Genomic DNA, 22414 nt, shown 5'->3' with positions numbered 1-22414 from the left:
ACACACACACACACACACACACACACACACACACACACACACACACAGACGTGACCCGAGGAAACACACCCCCAGCCTCTCTCACACACGCTTACACTCGTTTATCATGCATATGAGACGCATGTTTCTCATATATGAGAAGCTCACAGAGATCTTCAGCTTCTCCTGCTTTAATTAAGACCAGAACTGATGATGATGATGATGATGATGATGATGAGATGCACAATATCGTCCAGCTCTTAAAATTAAGATATTAAGATATTATAAAAATCAACATCACGATTTACTGTTAAGCTACATTGAAACAATGTATATTGTGAAAAGCGCTGTATAAATCTGACCAACAGTAGAGATTTCACTATAATCTGATGTTTTGCTTCTAAATAAATATAATATGAGATTATTATCACTTTTATTTTTGTATATAGTATATAAACCATAAGTTTAAAATGGAAAAAAATGTATATAATTGAATCGTGATTAATCGCATCTGACATAAGTTTGTTTATATAATATGTGTATATATATATATACACACACACACACACGCACTGATATATGTATAATATATTTGTATGTTAAATGCAGTTAATCACGAATAATCGATTTAACAGCACTAATATATATATACATAAACACATGCATACAGTTATACAGCATTAAAATGACTTGTATTACTATCCTAATTAATTTTGCCAGCAATCTCAAAATGAAACATTCACATGAGACACTTTTACTGTCCTAATATCTAAAATTTAAAAACAGAATGCAATTTTAATAAAACTTTCCAGCAGAAATAACTGTATTGTTGTCACACAGACGAGATAAGTGATTTATAAGTAAGGGATAATATAGAGCGAGGCGGTTGTTATAGCGAATACACCCCCGACAGGCTGATCGGGACCCCGACGCGAAGTGGAGCCTGAAGGGGTTGTGTTCGCTATAACAACCGCCTCGCTCTACATTATCCCGCTTATTACATGGCTACCTACCAAATAAATCAATAATTTGACACAAAATATTGATTTAAAAAGGAGTTTATTGATTTAAAAACGATTGTATTGCTTTCGCTAAAGAAAATAGTCTGTTCCGTCTCTACGGTTAGAATCCTGCGTCCATAGCAACGCTCTGTTTTTCATGGCAACGGTGTGTTATACTTAGCAGCGGTCTGTTATCAAGAAATAACACACCGCATTCTACATTAGAATTCAACCAAGCCATGAAATAAAATACTTTAGCAGGAGTGTATGAGAAAGCAGAGTGGAAGGCTACAGGTAAGTCAGATGATGGTTTCTCAGTGCAGGTGAAGGACTGGAGAGCAGATGAACAGGAGTTCACGAGTTCACACTAACGTAAAATTAAACAGAGTAAAGATTACGTGTATTTGGCCCGAACCCAGAGTATCCCCTTCGGTTGTTGTAAGAGTATGTTCCAGTACAGTAGAGTATGTTCTCAGGTGAGTAACACAGGCAGGTTCTCAGGTGGGTAACACAGTTGAGTAACACAGGCAGGTTCTCAGGTGAGTAACACAAGTGAGTAACACAGGTGAGTAACACAGGTAGGTTCTCAGGTGAGTAACACTGGCAGGTTCTCAGGTGGGTAACACAGGCAGGTTCTCAGGTGAGTAACACAGGTGAGTAACACAGGCAGGTTCTCAGGTGGGTAACACAGGTGAGTAACACAGGCAGGTTCTCAGGTGAGTAACACAGGTGAGTAACACAGGTAGGTTCTCAGGTGAGTAACACTGGCAGGTTCTCAGGTGAGTAACACAGGCAGGTTCTCAGGTGAGTAACACAAGTAGGTTCTCAGGTGAGTAACACAGGCAGGTTCTCAGGTGAGTAATACAGGTAGGGTCTCAGGTGAGTAACACAAGTAGGTTCTCAGGTGAGTAACACAGGCAGGTTCTCAGGTGAGTAACACAGGCAGGTTCTCAGGTGAGTAACACAGGTAGAGTCTCAGGTGAGTAACACAGGCAGGTTCTCAGGTGGGTAAGACAGTTGAGTAACACAGGCAGGTTCTCAGGTGAGTAACACAGGCAGGTTCTCAGGTGGGTAACACAGTTGAGTAACACAGGCAGGTTCTCAGGTGAGTAACACAAGTGAGTAACACAGGTGAGTAACACAGGTAGGTTCTCAGGTGAGTAACACTGGCAGGTTCTCAGGTGGGTAACACAGGCAGGTTCTCAGGTGAGTAACACAGGTGAGTAACACAGGCAGGTTCTCAGGTGGGTAACACAGGTGAGTAACACAGGTAGGTTCTCAGTTGAGTAACACTGGCAGGTTCTCAGGTGAGTAACACAGGCAGGTTCTCAGGTGAGTAACACAAGTAGGTTCTCAGGTGAGTAACACAGGCAGGTTCTCAGGTGAGTAACACAGGCAGGTTCTCAGGTGAGTAACACAGGTAGAGTCTCAGGTGAGTAACACAGGCAGGTTCTCAGGCGAGTAACACAAGTAGGTTCTCAGGTGAGTAACACAGGCATGTTCTCAGGTGAGTAACATAGGTAGGTTCTCAGGTGAGTAACACAGGCAGGTTCTCAGGTGAGTAACACAGGTAGGGTCTCAGGTGAGTAACACAGGCAGGTTCTCAGGTGAGTAACACAAGTAGGTTCTCAGGTGAGTAACACAGGCAGGTTCTCAGTGAGCAACACAAGTGAGTAACACAGGCAGGTTCTCAGGTGAGTAACACAGGTGAGTAACACAGGCAGGTTCTCAGTGAGCAACACAAGTGAGTAACACAGGCAGGTTCTCAGGTGGGTAACACAGGTGAGTAACACAGGCAGGTTCTCAGTGAGCAACACAGGCAGGTTCTCAGGTGAGTAACACAGGTAGGTTCTCAGGTGAGTAACAAGTAGGTTCTCAGGTGAGTAACAAGTAGGTTCTCAGGTGAGTAACACAGGCAGGTTTTCAGGTGAGTAACACAGGCAGGCTCTCAAGTGGGTAACACAGGTGAGTAACACAGGTACGGTCTGTGTAGCTTGTCATAGGCGAGACCAGACAATGGGTTACGTTTACATGCAGAAACGTGACTGGGTTGATGTGCGCGTTTATATGTCACAAGATTAAAATCGGAATAGATTTTTTGACATGCGCACACTGCACAAATTACCCGGCGTTTGTGCATAATAACCATTCTCTAACATTGGTTCTTTATTTGTTTTAAATAGCAGACTTAATATTTATCTATTTCTGGTCATAATTTTGCAACAATGAGCATATGAACCGTTGTGCCGAGCTGCTTATTGATCACGCAGTAAAAATGCACTATAGATACACTTTTATCATGGATAGATGCACTTTTATGATGGATAGATGCACTTTTATGGACTTCAAAACAGAAACAGCCATTGACTGAGCTGTTGAAGAGCTGCTGGAAGAGCCAGGACATTTTTTTATATAACTCTGATTGTGTTCGTCTGAAAGAAGAATGTCATATACACCTAAGATGACTTGAGGGAGAGTAAATCATGGGCTGATTTTCATTTTTGGGTGAACTATCCCTTTAATATATCATGATGACTCACGAGTTGAGTATTTGCGCTAAATCTGCAGATTTGTCTTCCCCAGCAAAGTGAGTAAACATTATAAGTAACCCGCCAAATTTGACAGCGTTATCCGCCACAGTTGATTTTTACCCGCATTTGGTTTTGTTAATTTCAAACCCTAGTTACTATATCTTAAAAAAAATGTGAAGAATGCATCTTTAATTAAAATTTCCAGCAGAAATAACTGTATTGTGATATATACAGTTATTATAAATATAAGATTACTTATATTTTGGTCCTAATTAATTTATCACAAAGGAATAGGCACATCTTCTGAGACACTTTTACTGTCCCGATCTCTGGTCCTGTATTTTATCCCTCCTCTTTCTGTCTCCCGCTGCGTCTGACGCCTCGGCTCTCTCGTTTGGGGAGCCACTAATAAACTTTGGAGCCGGGACTCTGTCTCGCTCTCTCTCACTCTCTCTCTCTCTCAAATCTCTATGATTTCTTGCCCAGTTCTCTTCTGTTGTCCAAAATGACAAGCGACTTTCTCTCTCTCTCTCTCTCTCTCTCTCTCTCTCTCTCTCTCTCTGTCTGTCGTTTTCTCGCATTCTGCCCACTGTGACAAGACTGTGCCAGAGAAACACACACACACACACACACACACACACACACACACACACACACACACACACACACACACACACACTCGACAGCAGACACACAGCTGGACCCCAGCTGCCTACAAAGGCTGGGGTTTGGAAATCAATGAAGGCGAATGAAGAAAAAGGGAAAAGAGTTTAAATAAATTGGCACTTGAAAAAAGAAAACGCAAAGAGGCAATCGAGAGAGAGAGAGAAAGAAAACGTGAACAGCGAGAGACAATAAGCAGAGAAGTGAGCAGTAACTGAAGCACTACGGCAAAATCCAAGGCCGTAATAATCGCAGAAAACAAAGATGCAACGTTTCAGATCACATGACAATTAGACGTCCGTGAAATCTGATACATCACAAACTTGGCTCTAGTTGTGACAAATGCACACACACACACACACACACACACTCAGTCACACACACACACACACACACACACACACACACACACACACACACACACACACTCACTCACTCACTCACTCACTCACTTACACTCACACACACACACACACACACACACACACACACACTGTATCGTAAAGGATTCCTCCGTAGAAAAGACATTCCCAGTGTTGTCGTCGGACTGAACAACATCTGCGCTCCTCAGGCTTGTTTTATGGAGCCGGTCGGATGAAAGCGTTCGTTCTTTGAGTGACGCCGACAAAACACGAAACTATATGTTTTTGTCTTCGTGTTTTAGGATGGACACTGTCCACTGTCAGACTAGAATCCACAATATACACACACAGACACTCACACACACACTCATGCACACACTGATAACAAGCTGGTCTCACTCACATAATGAATCTGAATCTGCAGATTACACTTAAAACTGGAGAAAAGTGAAGTTGAGGAAAGAAACAAGCAAAGAACGCGCCATGATCCAGAGAAGTGTTTGATGCAATTGAGTTTTCTCTCTCCACAATCATCTGTTCTACATATGCACACACACACACACACACACACACACACACACACACACACACACACACACACATACACACACACACTCACACAGAGAGACACACACCCTCTCTCTCTCTCTCTCTCTCTCTCTCTCACACACACACACACACACACACAGAGACACACACACCCTCTCTCTCTCTCTCTCTCTCTCTCTCTCTCTCTCTCTCTCTCACACACACACACACACACACACAAACACACACACACACACAGACAGACACACACCCTCTCTCTCTCTCTCTCTCTCACACACACACACACACACACAGAGAGAGACACACACACCCTCTCTCTCTCACATGCACACACACACACACACACACACAAACACACACACAGAGAGAGAGACACACACACACCTCTCTCTCTCTCTCTCTCTCTCTCTCTCTCTCTCTCTCTCTCTCTCACACACACACACACACACACACACACACACACACACACACCCTCTCTCTCTCACACGCACACACTCACACACACACACATGTTACAGAATGATTTGCACGTCATTGTTCAATGTTTTGTCCCTCAACAGTGTCCTGCAAATATATCTGGACACTTACAGCACAATCCAAACCTGTGAATGTCATTGCATTAGATCTCAGATATTAAAGCAAGTGTCATTTATTGCAAAGAAAGATGCACAAACACACTTTTAAAATAAAAACGATAAGTTTGACCAACAAATTCAATAGATGTAAAGTTGAAGACAGTCAGTATTGTGTTTGTTAAAAAATACGTTATTTATTGCCATTAAATATTCCAAGTAAAACCTTTAACATCCATGGAAAAGGTGCTTTAGAGAGTTAAAAATACTGTTAGATTTTTAATATGTTCTTCACACTAAGAAAAAAAAAATTATTTTAAGAAATGATCACTGAAAGGTTCTTTATAAAACTAAAAAAGGTTTATAAAAAACAACTTTTGGAGCTTTTATTTTTAAGTGGATGATGTTGATGATTCACGTGTGTGAACTTGCGGAGAACTGATTTCAAACATCCATCAAAATCACACGATGAAGAAAAGTGACGAGAAAAAGAAAACATCCAGCAGCATCTGATTGATTAGCATATTTTTAAAGTCTTAGTCTTTGTAAAACTGACCATTGGTGGAACAAGAAGCTAAAATCTCGAACGTTCCTTCTGTGCATCTCTGACTAACAGAGGAATTAAGGAAGCGAGTTTATAAAGGGTCAGAAGCATCTCTCACCTCTACAAGAACACACACAGGGCGAGTGTGTGTGTGTGTGTATGAGAGGTGACAGGGTGGGCTTTAACCCGTTAGCTCTGGGGATCACACACACACACACACACGGGTGTGAGCTTGACAAAACTGACACTTATACCGCATCCAAAATGAGGAACCTCTCTAACCACACTCATGCACTCAAATACACACTTTTCTGCGAGCATCTCCAACAAAACGTCTTCGGTCATGTCAAACACTACAACTGTTAAGATACACAACCGCTCAGAAAAGCACATTCACAACTCTAAACTTTTTTCTAAACGAATCTAAACGAATTGCCGAGAACAATTGTCTTACATTCATCTACACACGATCTATAAACAAATGCAGTGTGGATGAAACGTGAAATAAACAGGCCGGCTGGCAAATTAGTTTATAGAGTGTGACTTTTGTGCATATAAAACCTATAGGCCCAAACGGAGCAACTTTCTTCAAGAACGACAAAGGTATTCAGATTCAATACTGTATAAATGTTGATTTTTATAACTTAATAAGATTTAAAGTTGAATGCAATTTAAATATCGATTTTTAAATGAATATGCATGATTGAACACACTGCGTTTCTGTTTTAATGCCCTGACAAAACACTTTTTGAGGAACAAGTCTAACCCTTTTGAATTTGTGATAAATGCATAAGTTGCTCACGTAAATGAACCTTAATAATACTAACAATAATTAAAGAATGACATAAATCATAAGGTAAATTACATTAATTTCAAAGTTAGTTGTAATCATCTTAATAAAACTTTCAAAAAAACCAAACATTTAGGCTTCATCATAGCACAGAAACTGCACTCATTAAAATTACAAATAACTACATTTAGCTAGTTTTACTTGATATTAGTGTTGCGTTCGACACTATAGATCATAAAATACTCTTAGATCGATTACAAAATTACACTGGTATTCAGGGACAGGCATTAAAGTGGTTTAGATCATACCGAACAAACCGTTTGTCTAGTTAAAGGGGGAAAATCTAAGATAATGTCAGTAAATTAAGGAGTGCCGCAAGGATCTGTGTTTGGCCCTCTGTTATTTTCAATATAAATGCTGCACTTGGTAATATTACTAGAAAACATGGAATTAGTTTCCACTGTTATGCAAATTATATTCAGTTGCATATTTCATGAAATCTCTAAATAAATTATCCAAGCTGACAGAGTGTGTTAAAGATATAAAACATTGTTATTTTCTTCTATTAAATTCAGATAACTGAGGTATTACTTATTGGACCAAAAGCAATTAATTAAAGAATGACATAGTCCACGACATTAATTTCAAAGTCAGTTGTAATCTTCTTAATAGCACGTTTAATATTCTATGAGATTCTATTTAGCGTTTTTTCCTATTTGAATTGACAAATAAAAATAGAAACGACTTTTTTTTCATTAGTAAAAACCCAGAAATTAATAACTCTGTGAGGAAGTGCAACAAGTAGTGCAGCTGAATGTTGTAAAAGTCAATGAAAACGTGATGCTGAGGACTGCAGAAATGATGCAAAGCGCACCGCAAGTTCTGCAAACTTTGAGTCTACATTCAAAAAATAAATGTAGACATGTTTCCCGCTTTTGATTTATCCATGTATGCATGGAATAATAGTTTGGGAAGTAGTTTGTCCGTAAAATGCGTGCTGATCTGGTTAGTTTAGCGGAATGAATGACTGCAGGAATAACCCGGACACTTCACAAACTTCTAATGCACGACTGACTGACCTTGGTTCCTCCGCGGGTTCGCTTGTTTTCTCCGCTTTCCTCGGATCCTCTCCGTCATGTCGTCTCCGTGTTTAACCGGGGATCGCGCGCACGGATCGGTGGGATAAACGCGTGAAGTGTCGCTCCGCATCGCTCGCGCTGTGACTGCAGTGGCGCTCAGACGCGCGTCGCGATCACAGGCTTTGGTGATGTCATCATCATCATCGGAGGCAGGTCTGGGGTCAGCCCGGAGTGTGTGTTGCAAGAAGAGAGAAATTGAAAAAGAAAGTGTGTCAGTTCTTGGAGTTTTTTTTATTTATTATTATTTTTGAATAAAATAGACATTTATGTTCATGTCTGATTCTTCTGGTCATAAATACCAACGTTAAATAATGTCATGCTGTGGAGATTATATATGACATCAACTATATGACAGTATATGACATATATGTCCATGCATTTCAAAGAATTTCACCAGCTGTACAGTTGTGTAGGCTACATGGTGTTATAACAATAAAGTGATTTTTTTTTGGCATGTATTTTATATAAAGTAGGTCGTGTGTAGGCCTACATTAAAAGCGCATATAGCAATAATGTTGGGCATATTTTATTCATCGTAAAAGGTAGGCTATGTCTACTATGCGTGCGAAAAACGACCAAATAAAACGTTAAAGCAATTAAATTATAGCTACTCTAGCTAAAATTGCATACTTTTTTTTTTTTTTTGGCAAAAAAGTTTCACTTTTTTGATCGCCCACGTGAATATTCTACCTGTATAATATGCACAGGTAGGTGTTTTGTGAGCGAATCGCACCTGTTCCCCCCCCCCCCCCCCCCCCCCATCAGCTCCCCTTCTCCTGTTGATCGCTGTAGGAAGTATTGCATTGTCACCTCTTTTGTGCGTGTAATTGAACGGTAATCTGTTTAGCAACTGAAAAAGAAAACATCAGAAAAACTCCAACACACCGTTTTAGGACCCCTACCTTGGCATTCACACACACACTCACACACACACCCACCTGAACGCGTACTGTCATGATAATGCCCGCGCAATACTTCCTGAGGCGCGCGAGGTAGGGTGGACCTTGATCCCTAAGCACTTCGAAATAAATTACTTTTTCCCCTTTATATTATGTTAATGGTTAAGTAATGACATTCCGCTTGCTAATTATTATTAATGTCATTTTTTTGTTGTCTTGCATTAGCCAACCATTTAAAATGAGGCTACTGTCTAACTATAATAACACGCCATCTGTGATATATTACATTATTTTCTGCTCTATGAAAACTATCGATTAAATGTTGTCTTGGTTATCTTATTTTCCTGGCTCGCGCCAGAGAAAAAAAGCGCGGCAACGAACTCATGGATTCTGAGGGGAAAATAACTTTATCTTAATCGGTGTTTTTACAACAGCGGGCGGATTTATCTTTTTGTCTGGAAAAAAAAACGTTCTTACAGACATTACAAGAAAACCCACAACGCCAAATATTACCACATAATTACAGAGATTTAAAAGAAAAATGTTTTGTATATATTTCTTGGAGATTTAGCTTAGCATAAACATCGTAAATTAAGTTGTAAGACTTACCCTCCGTAACGTTATCTGTATACTTCCTTTAATATCTGACTTGTTTGCCGTTATTCTACACAGAATGCCAACGGGATGCGTTTACAAAAATAGGCTACTGTGTTGGTACAATGGTTCATTGATGATATCTGGTGCTAATGCTAGCCTATGGTACTTTAATTTCCATTGAAGAACAGGATAATTACCATATTAATTTCCAAGGTATTAAAACTAACACTGTTTTATGGTTTCTTTTAACACTGGGTGCTGTGCAAATGTGCATTTTAAAGAGCAAAAGAGCTTGTGTTTGCCGTTTCTAATGAACATTTGTTTTTAGGGACATAAAATAAAGGGTTTCAGGTGGTGAAAGCCGGAGAAAAGGAGAAGGGATGAGAGGTCACGGTCCTTTTGTCTAGGAGAGGAAAAGAGATGGAATGGGTCATAAACCTACACCCTGCTGTGGATCTTGGATGTGAGGAGTTAAGACACAAAGAAAAGCCTCATTCAACACTTTACCTCTGTCCCTATAGATGATGGTAAGAAAGTGTTATTTGCATTAATGTTATAAACAAGGAACCTTTATGTGCAAACAGTGCAGTTTGCGGTGTGCAATGAGCCTAAAAACAGTCTGTAAGAGCAGGAATCTGGGCACCACATGGTCTCCAACACCTCATACACACTGAGGGACGCCCTAGGGTGGGGTGTCCCGTGGGATTTCCAGCGTGCCGGAGTTTGGCAGGGGTTCAGAGAAGGAGCAAAGGGAGGAGTCTTCTTTAACAGCATATTAAACAGGAGTTAATTATATGCCAACCTTTGTGACAAAGAGAATAAAAAGCCTCGACTTGAATGGCAAACCAAGAAAAGAAAAGTCATTATGCTGGTTTCACTTCTTTGCATGTGAAAACCTCAGCGCTTATTTTGCCATTTCCATTTGTATCAGCAACCTCAGCTCAGTAGATTGTGGCTTAAGTCAGGCTGTAGATCTGCTAAACCTCTGCTCTCTCCTGCAGATCTTAGTGTGTTTGCTGTATATCTGTCCAGTGTATTGAGTGCATGTAGCAGTAAGGGCTTGCATTGATTCTTGTTGTTTCAGAGTTAAAAGGCATCTCAAAATAAACATACATTTTTGCTTAATGATTTTAAATTCAAACTAGAAGATTTTTATTTTTGCACAATATGCAAGTATTTATTTTTTTAAATGACAGCACTCATTTGAGTAAAAGTATTAGAGATGCACCGATATGAAAATTTTGTCTGATACCGATAACCGATAATTCTTTATATTTGAAAGCCAATAATCGATATATTGGTGGATAAATCTAAATCCAAATTTTGATATAATTTTGGAGAGTCTGATTACAAAAACAAAAGTCTCACCATTATAATCCATGTCCCAAACACACAATTATAATGTTCTCATTATGATTTTATGTAGCCGATATGACAGACTTGCGCTGCACATGTTGCACTGAAACTGTATTTTACTTTTTGAAGTGATTCCAATCATATTTCAAGCAATTCAGTGCGCATCTGAAGTGTCTCAGCTGAAGGAAATAATACATTATTTATCGGCTTTTATATATCGTCCAAATTTTCTTATCGGGCCGATAACATTAAAAAAGAACATATATATCGACCGATACCGATATGGTGGCCTATATATCGCGCATCTCTACTAAGTATGAGCAAAAGTAAAGGATACTTGCCTGAACAAAAACCACTAATGATGAAGGAGGGCAAGATGCGATGGCTAATGAGGATGGGAACAAGGTAAAAGAGGATCGGCCGGTTATATAGCGAATAACAGATGGGAGAATTGAGTCAGAGGAGTTGGCGATGGCAGGTCTTCATTGGTTACGCGCCGCACACAGTATTAGATCCATGGGGCCGAATCAGGGTACCAGGGACCGAGAGCTACAGCATTATACACTCAAACACACACTGGCATGTAGTGCAGGAAAATCTTTCTTTTGATCTTATAATCAGGGACAGGGAAAGGCCAAGTATGGAGAGGATTAGCTTTGTCACCGAGATTTCAGTATTAGTGAGCAAAAATGTTCTCTTTGTAACTAAAGGAGGAGGGATCTAATATGGCAGTGTAACACAAACCCTGTGTGTGGCTCTCAAGACTTAACAAAGATCATGAGCCGTAGCGCTGCCGCCATCTAGAGGACATCTGACGCGCGCCCAGCGGAAAAATAACAGCGGTGAACACATATACTGAAGCATATACAGGTTTTTTCAACCGCTTACACACATTTTCAAATATTTGCCTCTTCTTTTTCAAAACTTTACACACAAATCCATGAATTGCACACACAAAATGCAAAATGCCTCACATCTCTTGCAAAATGAAGCACTGCATTCAAAATATCACAAACATCTCAAAAGCAAACATTTGTCTGACGTTGCAAACACCTTTGCCATAATATTATATTTTTGGATATATCAGTTATTCAAAACCTAAAGCTCTTCTTTCATGAACTCCTGTGTGCATTTCTGTTCAAGACTGAAAGTAATTGGCTGAGAGATGTTGAAAAATTCACGGTAATCACGAAAGCAAGATTGAAACGAAACTTAATTTTTTTACTGTAAGCATTTGTGGTTGTGAATACAGTATTACACAGTCTGAAAAACCTATGACTTGACCTTTGGCCTATTCTAAAGCCATGATTGGTTGGTGTTCAGTAAAGCAATGAGTGTTTGCACATGTGAGGAGTGTGTGTGAGTGTGAGGAGTGTGTGTGAGGCTCTGATGAATTACTGTGGCATTTTGATAGGTTGTGTTTAAAAAAGGAAATCAAAGAGAATTATGTTGTGGTTTGCAAAAAGTGTTTTATGAAATTGAAAACTGAGTCGAAGGGCCGAGAACTAGTGTATGGTTTTGCAGTTTTGTGTCAGGTTTCAGAAGTTGTGTGACAAGTAATAATTTTGTGTGTAAGCAGTTGGAAAAGACTGTAAAATGCACACACAGATTATGTTGTTGTCCAATATTTTCTGTGTTTTCCAGAGTGGCACAAAAGAAACATTACAGTACAACACATCATCTTCTTCCATCACAGGCTCTGTTTATTTATAAACTGGTATAATATAGTACCTTTGTACAAAAATGTAGAAAATGGTACGCAAAAATATCACTTGTAAATAGATGGGATAAATGCTAATATCATAAATCTGTTACTACTTGATGAACTTTTGCCAGCAAAAAACGTTTGAGTGAACTGTGACAGATATAAAAACACACAGAAATGCAAAAACCACAAAATGTTTTTTTTTTCTTTAAAAAAAAAAAAAGAGGAAACATTCTTTATCACAGCAATATGGAAGCACATGACGGTGTTTCTCGCAAATATCAAGTGTGGCCTCGTCTCAGTGCCAGTCGTCTTTGGTATGCCACAGAAAGTGGAAACACTGGGATTTGTGAAAGGGTCGAGTCCGTACCGCACCCCTCCATAACACTTCAATGATAAAAAACGAGATAGGCACAAGTGTTGAAATAACAGAGGACTTAAAACCAAAAGCTTGACAAACATCAAGTACCTGCACTGTATGTAACTTTTTCATACTATATGGAAACTTTATAATAAAAATTCATCACTTCTCCTCAGCTCAGTGCTGTTGTCAGTGCAATGCATATGCATGCTAGCTTGGGTTATGTAGCGCAGCGCAGACTAAAGAGAAACATTACAAAAAACACATCTCAGTGCCGTTACCCTTTAACGTATCTGTCTGAAAGCAGACTAGTCAAACAATCAGAAAACAAACACTACAACTTTGAATGAATATTATGATTCAGAGGCACTTGTCTAGACCTAGAGAGATAATTGACAAGTCTTTAAAATACTGTTCTGTAATCTGCCATTATGACAGTAAGCAATGAGTTTTAATAAGAAACACTTTCTCTTAAGCCCAAAGTAGACTTTTTTTGGTATACGTAAAGTATACGTAACTTTTGTCAACATTATAGCCTGTTTTTACTATCCGCAGCTTGTGCATACGCCTTGAATTTTTTGTTGTTGCACTTATTAGTTGGTCCACAAGGCGACACTGGCCTGGCCTCTTCATGGATGAAAAATAAATGGACGGAACAACAAACTCCAGAAGACCCAAAACAATAAACGCTTGCTTGTGTGAGAAAGTTCAGTATGGAAGCTTGTATCCGCCACAGAACAAAACATTTTGAAAGATTGGAACTTTTTTATCACATAATTGCGAGTTTACATCTTCTCAGAGTTGCAAGATATAAAGTCAGAATTGCGAGATACAGTATAAATTCACAATTATGCCTTATAAAATCAGAATTGCGAGATATAAACTCTATTTATAAGGAATAAAATAATTCCTCATTATTGCAAGTTAATATCTCAGAATTCTGACTTTATAACACACAATTGCAACATTATCTCACGCAATTCTGGCTTTATAACGCACAATTGCAACATTATCTCACGCAATTCTGGCTTTATAACGCACAAGTGCAACATTATATCACGCAATTCTGGCTTTATAACTCGCAATTGCAACATTATATTAGGCAATTCTGGCTTTATAACTCGCAATTGCAACATTATATTAGGCAATTCTGGCTTTATAACTCGCAATTGTGACTTTATATCAGGCAATTCTGGCTTTATAACTCGCAATTGTGACTTTATATCAGGCAATTCTGAGAAAATGTAAACTCGCAATTGTGAGAAAAAAAGTCAGAATTGTGAGATAAAAAGTCGCAATTGCGAGTTATAAAGTCAGAATTGCCTGATATAAAGTTACAATTGCGAGTTATAAAGCCAGAATTGTGTGATATAATGTTGCAATTGCGAGTTATAAAGCCAGAATTGCATGACATAATGTTGCAATTGTGTGTTATAAAGTCAGAATTGTGTGACATAATGTTGCAATTGTGTGTTATAAAGTCAGAATTGTGAGATAAAAAGTCGCAATTACCTTTTTTATTCTCTGGCGGAAACAAGCTTCCATAGTTCATAGATACACAGAACTCTAGTTTAAAAGAGTACCAAGACGTTTTTTATTGTTCATAACTTCTGGAAAGAAATCACGCAGACAAGATGAAACGTTCTTGTGCGCTGCTGTCGACCGCCTGTGTTCATGCACACTATGAAATGGAGTATACTTTGAAAGGCTATGCATCTTGCTGTACTCATACGCTAGGTGTTACGCTGAAGTCTACTTTGGGCTTCATACTGTTTATCCATCCATCCATCCATGTGTCTCAACTGTCTCGTTTTCTCCAACATGTCGTACCTGTGAGAAATCAGAGATAAGAGGCCACAATGGTCTAAGGCACTTGAGTCCTGTCTTCACCAATAAGAGAATGTGCCTACCAGCTTCTTCCTTGACACATTCACTCACTTTGTATTTCAGTCTTCTTATGTGGTGTTCATGTGGCAGTCCAAGTCCAGATATATATCTAAAAGTAAATTTTCTTTGTTTCTATCTTGCCACCATTTACAGTCCAATGCTCATATTTACATTTTAAACAAAGACTTCCATCTTTACAGCCTCACAGTAGTGACTGGAATGCCCCTTGAATAATAGTCATTAGGCGGTAATGTCAAGCAACATATTTTACACACTTAAAACACCATTACGCAAAAATCTGTGTGATCCCATATTGGACACCAGCAGAACCATCAGTACCTGGGATGTACGATATATCGGCCACCGTATCGGTATCGGCTTACTTTTAATGTTATCGTTATCGGCCCGATAAGAACATTTTACTTGTATATTAAAGCCGATAAATAATGGATTATTTCCATCAGCTGAGACACTTTAGATGTGCACTGTTCATCATGATGGTTTTGAAATTAATTGAAATATGATTAGAATCTCTTCAAAAAAGGAAAATACAGGAAAAGTGCAACATGTGCAGCACAAGTCTGTCATATCGGCTACATAAAATTATAATGAAAACATTATAATTGTGTGCTTGAGACATGGCTTTTAATGGTGAGACTTTAGTATTTTGTAATCAGGCTCTCAAAAATGATAAAAAATTTGGATTTAGATTTATCGGCCGATATATCGGTTATCAGCTTTCAAATATAAAGAATTATCGGTTATCGATATCGGCCAAAAATGTCACATCGTGCATCCCTAATCAGTACGTGGCATACGAGCAAGAAAAGGGACGTTCAGAGGATCCTTTAGTGTCGTGAGGGCAATAGTTTCTGAGTCAACGTGCTCACTTTGGCCCTGTTATTTACAGAAACACTTTAAGACAACGTGTTCAAGTACTTGTTCTCCCCAGCTAGGGACGTCAGCATTGAAGTCATGTCCCCGATTGCCATATTAGACAGGCCACTTGGAAGGGTGATGGAGGTTTGGGGTGTGGTGAGACGAGAGGAGGTCTGAGAGGAGCAATGGTGGTGTGGGTTTATTGGACTGTAAGATGAAGGCTCTGGGTCATCGATGATGGAGGTAAAGTCAATCTGAGCGTTCTCCAAGTCCAGGTTTTCTAAGGCGTTGGACATGGGCGCTGGTTCTGAATAGGCCATCGATGTGGGTTTGGTACTAGGGTCTATCCCAGTCAGGTGTTGCTGGGCCAGGCATGGACCATCTTGAGGTTTCTCAATGTCATGGTGCATGTGTATCTGGCCTGTGTAGTACATGGGGTTGTTGTTATTTGTGAAGTTTTCCGAATGCTGTTGTTGGACCGGTGGGAGGCGCACTCCTCTTCTGGGACTGGCGGTGGAGTGGACCGGGCTGAGGTGAGGTGGGCTTCCCAGGTAAGCTCCACCTGCTTGTTGGGACTGGGAAAGACTGTTCTGGCGACTCAAAGGCTTTCGTCCCTGAGGTGGTCTTGGCACTATATCCGGCCCGTAGCACGATCCCTGCATCCCAGCTGTATGCTCCTTAACAGAACCGGGAACTCGATTTTGCGGTGGGCTCATTAAGTTCTGATTCGGATAGCCTTGATAAGCATTACCGGGATAAAGGTTCTGGTTAGGTTGTTGATGCTGTGGACTGTGTTGAATCATTGCCGTTTGTCCTCCCATGTCTATCCCATCAGGCTTCCCAGAGAGGCCATCGACTACCCTTTGCTCCTGCTGCTGTTCCCATAGGAGAGCCTGCTGGGATTGCACGTAGTTCCTCACCATCATCTCTTTCATTTGATGCATTGGTGTCTGCGACCTGCGGCTTTCCGCAAGTGCAAGATTTATACCTCCTCCACTCGGGAATGATCCCGCTTGGCTTTGCTGCGGAAGACCGGCTTGCGTTCCCATCTGGCCGTGAAGAAAGTCACAGCTTGCATTAGAGGATCTGCCCATGAGGCCTTGGCCTTGTGGTGGATATCCCTGCATGTTTGCATTATGCCGATGCTGGTGTAGAGGTTTGATGTTCTGGCAAGAACTGGATCCTCCCATTGACGGATGGAACTGTTCCGGTTTTACAGTAACTCTTTGATGGCCAGGGTCAGATGTAGGGTCATATACACCCTGTTGATGGTAGTGCTGTCCTTGAATGCCTACACCCTGGAACTGCATGCCGGTTTGAGGACTGTGGAGTTGGTTAGTTGGTCCCCACGGCCCTGATCCATCACCTTGACTAGGAAAGTGTGGGCCGGATGGGCTAAGCTGACAGGTACTCATACCATACTCAGCTTGCTGTAGGAGATTGTTTGCAATGTCAGCTTGACCAATCACTCCAGTTGCGCAGATCTCCTCGCGCTGACCCTGGTACGGACCTTGCATTTGAGATTGGAAGACTTGATCCATGCAACCCAAGCCTTCTTGTCGAGGAGACAGTTGACTTGCATTGTGAGGGTGTAGCTGAGTTTGCTGGTAGCCCATGTAAGCTCTGTCTCCACCTGGGATCATGTTGCCTTCGGTTTTCCCGTGAGGTTCCATAGCCATGGCCTCCATCATGACATTTTCAGTGATGCTCGGTGGACGAGGCGAGTACATGTGCCGGCTGAGAGCTGCGTCAGATCCGCACTGATGCAACGCGTTGCGACGACTCATTAGGGACACGTTGCTCAGGCTATTAAAGCGTTGCACTTTGGGTAAACCCTGCGGATCGGCTCCTGAGCGCACTGGATCACTAGCGCGTCTCGTGTTGTTTCCGGGTGCCTGGTGTGGATAGATCACTCCTGTGCCGTATTCGGCATTAGCACTGTGCCTTCTCATGCCACCTTGCTGCATAAATGGAGGAAGAGGCTGGCCGTGGCATTCCCTCAAGAATCTACCGGGTTGGTCCATGTTGGGTAGCGGGGTTGGCGGTGGACCGCCTGTTGCTGCCGCGTATTTAGCCTTCAGACTATATTGCTGTGCCGGTGTGAGACTCGGTAGACCTGGCAATCCACCAGTGTTCTGGCATGATCCGCTTCTTTGGCTGCTCTGAGGAGACAGTGGGTCACCGGGCACATCGGTTCCCATCACGGATTGGCAGTGACCCACCTGGGACACGTCACTGGAGCGTCGGCTTGACAGGTAGGGCGAGACCATTGACGAACGGCGGCTCACTGTGTACGCAGAGCTGAGGCTGCTGGTGCCGCTGCCGCGCCGATCGTTCGGTTGGCAAGACATTCCCATTCCGGTTACTCCACCCAGATCAGGAGCAGAAAGCTCCATTACACGCCGGTTGGAAAGTAAGGGCGAGGGCGCACACATGCCCATCATCTCTCCTGTTGCTGAAAGAAGCAGAGTTAGCATTAGAATTACTGAGAAAACCATGAGGCTAGCAATGTATTACTATAACATGTAAACCTTAAAGTCCCCCTGTAGTCAATAATCGTATCCCTTAAAACTCATCTTTGATCACCAAAATTACACATTTAAACGTTTTTCCTTGAAAAAAAAATTCTTTGTGCTTTAAAATAGCTTGAATGTAACTCGACACCCTTGCCTCATTTAGTATACGCGGTTCTATGAATATGCAAATGAGCTCCGCCTCCACTCACTCACTCAGCTCAGAGATCCACTGGTTGACGATCACACGTTGATCTGATTGGTTACAAGGTAGTTTGTGACGTCAGAAACGTCAGTGTTTTTGAGACTGTCTTTGGTTCACTGCAGTTTTAAGGAGGAAATACTCAGCAATGGTGTCGACTTATGAATTTACACATGGTTTGTCTTAAAGCACATTAATAACACCACATAGACATATAAACAACATTAAAAGATGGATTTTCAACACAGGGGGACTTTAAATGCGTATAATGCCAAATGAATACACGTAAATTGAATTTTAACCTCACAGCACAGTTCTAAGTTCCGATGATCTAGCATAATAAATGTTTTTTTTGGGGAGTGCAATCCAAAAAAAGCTAAGATGGGAGTGGAAAGTTCTACGCACAGCCGGAACATTTCCATAATGACCAACACAATCTACCAAAAGCAGCGCAAATTACTGTCTGGTTTAAGACATGCTTTTTTGGGTGGTGAATAATGCCGCAAATACCAGTATATTGACGAGCGTAAACCTTAGTAAATCACCTTGCATGATAGATTTAAATACTCCTCCCATAAATTTTGCGCCTTAATGGGAAACTCCTACAAATGCATATTTTAAAAGATCAGCCGCAAATAATAACCTTGTCCACAGCTTCTCAGCACTAATCATTCACTGTGTGTCTTTAGTCAATCCTGACAGTAGTTTCGCATCGCCAAAAGAGGGTTTGTGCTGGCACAAGCTGTAAATAAATCAGTCTGGCACCTTTTTTTGTCAAGTCATATTCATTCATTTTAGTCAGTTTTAATTTTTGCATTAATTTTAGTGGATGAAAATAACATTTTACACTTGTGCAGCTGTGTCATTGTTAATGTTGTGAATTTGTCTGATTAATCAAAAATCAGCTGATATTTGACTGGTTTTGCCCGTCCTTCTGTTAGACTGTCTCACACATGAATTATGTTGAATATCTGTCAGCTGTTAAATTTAACTACACAATTAGATAATACCAGTTTAGCTCAACCAATCACCAAGCAATGCTTCATTTAGTTCAGTCTGTGTGTAAAAAGAGCATTAGCAATTAAAGAAAACACACTTAAGAAAACATCATCAGGTCAAAGTGTCTGAGTAATATTTGGTCCCAAATTTGTTACTGGTAGTCGCTGTATGATGAATTATTGGATATAATATGTCACAGTTTACTTTACTTTGCTATCCTCACTTATATAAATTATATAAACTATAGTGTCCTGCACACACTAGTAAAAAAAATTATATCTGGTATCTGAATAATTTTTGGTTTGACTGTCTATGAGTTAAATAACCTGCGATCAGGTGCTTGATCTGCTTTGTGTTTTACCTGAGAGAGCCGGTAGTTTGTTCCCTCCGCTCCGCCCAGGTGGGGTTGGCCGGCGGATTTGCTTCAGTTTGTCAATCTTCAGATTCTCCAACCTCTTCAAGGCCTGAACGGACATGCACATCGACCCCACGCCAGCGCTGGACTCGGACACACCGGCGTTCCCGTTCTCCTCTTGTGTGGTCAGGTCCTCGAGACTGCCCGCCGCGTTCAGGTTCATCTCCACACCGCTGTCGTTGTTGTTGGCGCTCCCTAGTGGAGAACGTTCGCTACTACAGGACGACTGGCCACCGGGGCTTGGCTGAGATTTCTAGAGGACGAGAGAAATGATTCAAGATGTTATTGTTGTTATTATGCACATGACTATCCATTAGGGCTGCACGATATTAGTCGATATTAAAACTTGCATTGCGATATTTAGTTTTTCTGCAATATATATTGAGATATAAAAACAAATTGAACAACCAGATGATTAATAGCTCAATTTGAAAATAATTCTAGGAAAATTGGTGTGAATCTGCATGGTAAATAATAAACAAATTACTAGTGTATATAAATACAATAGAAATAGTTTTTCAGGTAAATCTAACAGTATTCAGGTACAGAAATTCAATACTCAAATGTAAAATAACAGTCTTCACTGTATAAATGAAATATAACCAATATAATTAATTAATTAATACAATTTATCTTTGTTAAAGCTACAAGTAATTTTCTCTTTCTCTTTTAATCACCATTGGTGACACAAACAGCTGAGGGTATATTAGGCTGCTGTCACTTTAAGACGAATGCAGGGACCTAATACTGTATAAATGACACACATTTGATTTCTTCCTCTGTTAACAACACACAACCGACTGTGTTTACGAGGATACTCGCCGAGACTGGCATTTGACTTTATTTTGCGAGCACATGTCCGTTTAAGCTCAAAAGAAAGAGAAAAAGAAATGAATTCGGAGTTCACGTGCTGTCTCGACTTAAAAACACATGCAAATGTTAAACTTTCACTCTATGATGGTTAAACTTTGCAATTAATCCGTGAATCACATGCGTTCTGAACCGGGGAGCCGCTACGGATCACAGATCAACTACGATCCCTATACTTGACATCGCGATATCGATGCTAAAACGATATATGTGACCCTGGACCACAAAACCAGTCACATGGGTAAATTTTTGGAAATTGAGATTTATACATCATCTGAAAGCTGAATAAATAATCTTTCCATTGATGTGTGGTTTGTTATGATTTGACCAGAGATACCGAGTCATTTTGCCGAGATACAACTATTGTAAATCTGGAATCTGAGGGTGCAAAAAAATCTAAACATTGAGAAAAAAAAGTTGTTCATTTATGTTGGCGATTGTGCTGCATTCACTCACAGAAATAAATGTTTTATATATTAACGGTAGGAAATTTACTAAATATCTTCACGGAACATGATCTTTACTTAATATCCTCATGATTTTTGGCATAAAAGAAAAATGGATAATTTTGACCCATACAATGTATACTGTTGCCACAGATAAACCCGTGCGACTCGAGACTGGTGACGTGATCCAGGGTCACATATCGTGCAATCCTACTATCCATTAGAATGAGCATTGGGATCAAGCCTTACCAGTGTGGATTCTGGAGCGAGTAATTTGCAGTCCTCTCGACTTCTCTCCTCTTTTTCTATCAGAAGCTCTGAGTTCTGCCCAGCCGGGGTCAGACCCGGAGCGCGCGGACCCGTGTCTCCACGGTGCTTTTTAGTGATGTGAGCCTCCGGCCCGTGAACCGTCTTCACATGCTTCCTCAGAGAGCTCGGGTCCGTGTAGCGCTTCGTACAGCCGGGAATCTTGCAAACGTACGGTTTCTGAAGGCCAGAGAGACGAGAGCATGACATGTGATCTACAGCTGGAGCCAAACCTTTAGAAACCAACACACTGTGATAGTTTACACTACTAGTTTATTGCTGTTAGTAGTATTTCTCCTCCTGTTTGGCATCATTTAAGAAAGAATGTCAGGTTAGACTGTATTAAATGAAGTGACGCATGTTTCTCCTGCTGTGATTTTTATATCATGAAAAGTGTAACACAGATACTTTGAAATCAAATAGAAATGCTGTTTGAAAGTGTGTTTAAACTGATGCAACCAATAAAAGATTTATAGATCTGGAAGTACATTATAAAAGCACAATAACCAGCAGATAAACATGACATTAAAAATAATAATAATAATAATTCAGTCATTCCAGTAAAACACAAACTCGTTTCTTATCATGTGTAGTACGTTAGTCATTGTTTTGGTGCTTTGATAACAAAATAACCTACATTTTTTTAATAATAAATTGATGTAATAATAAATTGTGATCAGTGATCAAATTGGTTACACTTTATTTTAAGGTGTCATTGTTACAGTGTAATTATATATTTAAGTACTGAGTAATATTAAGCAACTACATGCACTTACTATAGGGTTAGGATTTGGTTGAGGGTTAGTTGCATGTAATTATGCATAATTTACTGTTATTACTATGGTAAGT

At 40.3% G+C, this 22414-nt stretch overlaps 2 protein-coding genes across 2 annotated transcripts in view; both read right to left on the bottom strand.

Annotated features, from left to right (window-relative positions):
* Positions 1–9085, bottom strand: part of LOC307165660 (zinc finger E-box-binding homeobox protein zag-1) — a 50921-nt gene extending 41836 nt beyond the window's left edge. The window contains exons 1-2 of the mRNA XM_079883518.1: positions 9069–9085; positions 8071–8285 (exon numbers count right to left, since the gene is read on the bottom strand). Of these exons, the coding sequence (XP_079739644.1) occupies positions 8071–8200 (130 nt within the window). The 5' untranslated portion in view covers positions 8201–8285; positions 9069–9085. The remainder of the gene's footprint in view (positions 1–8070; positions 8286–9068) is intronic.
* A 3401-nt stretch (positions 9086–12486) lies between these two features.
* The window catches only part of gli1 (GLI family zinc finger 1), a 64259-nt gene continuing 54331 nt past the window's right edge, over positions 12487–22414 (bottom strand). The window contains exons 11-13 of the mRNA XM_079883511.1: positions 21509–21745; positions 19890–20196; positions 12487–18269 (exon numbers count right to left, since the gene is read on the bottom strand). Coding sequence (XP_079739637.1) covers positions 15853–18269; positions 19890–20196; positions 21509–21745 — 2961 coding nt within the window. The 3' untranslated portion in view covers positions 12487–15852. The remainder of the gene's footprint in view (positions 18270–19889; positions 20197–21508; positions 21746–22414) is intronic.

This window comes from Squalius cephalus, assembly GCF_949319135.1.
Source record: "Squalius cephalus genome assembly, chromosome: 10".
NCBI lineage: Eukaryota > Metazoa > Chordata > Actinopteri > Cypriniformes > Leuciscidae > Squalius > Squalius cephalus.
Note: the sequence above shows the minus strand (reverse complement) of the source record. Positions and strands in the feature narration are given on the sequence as shown.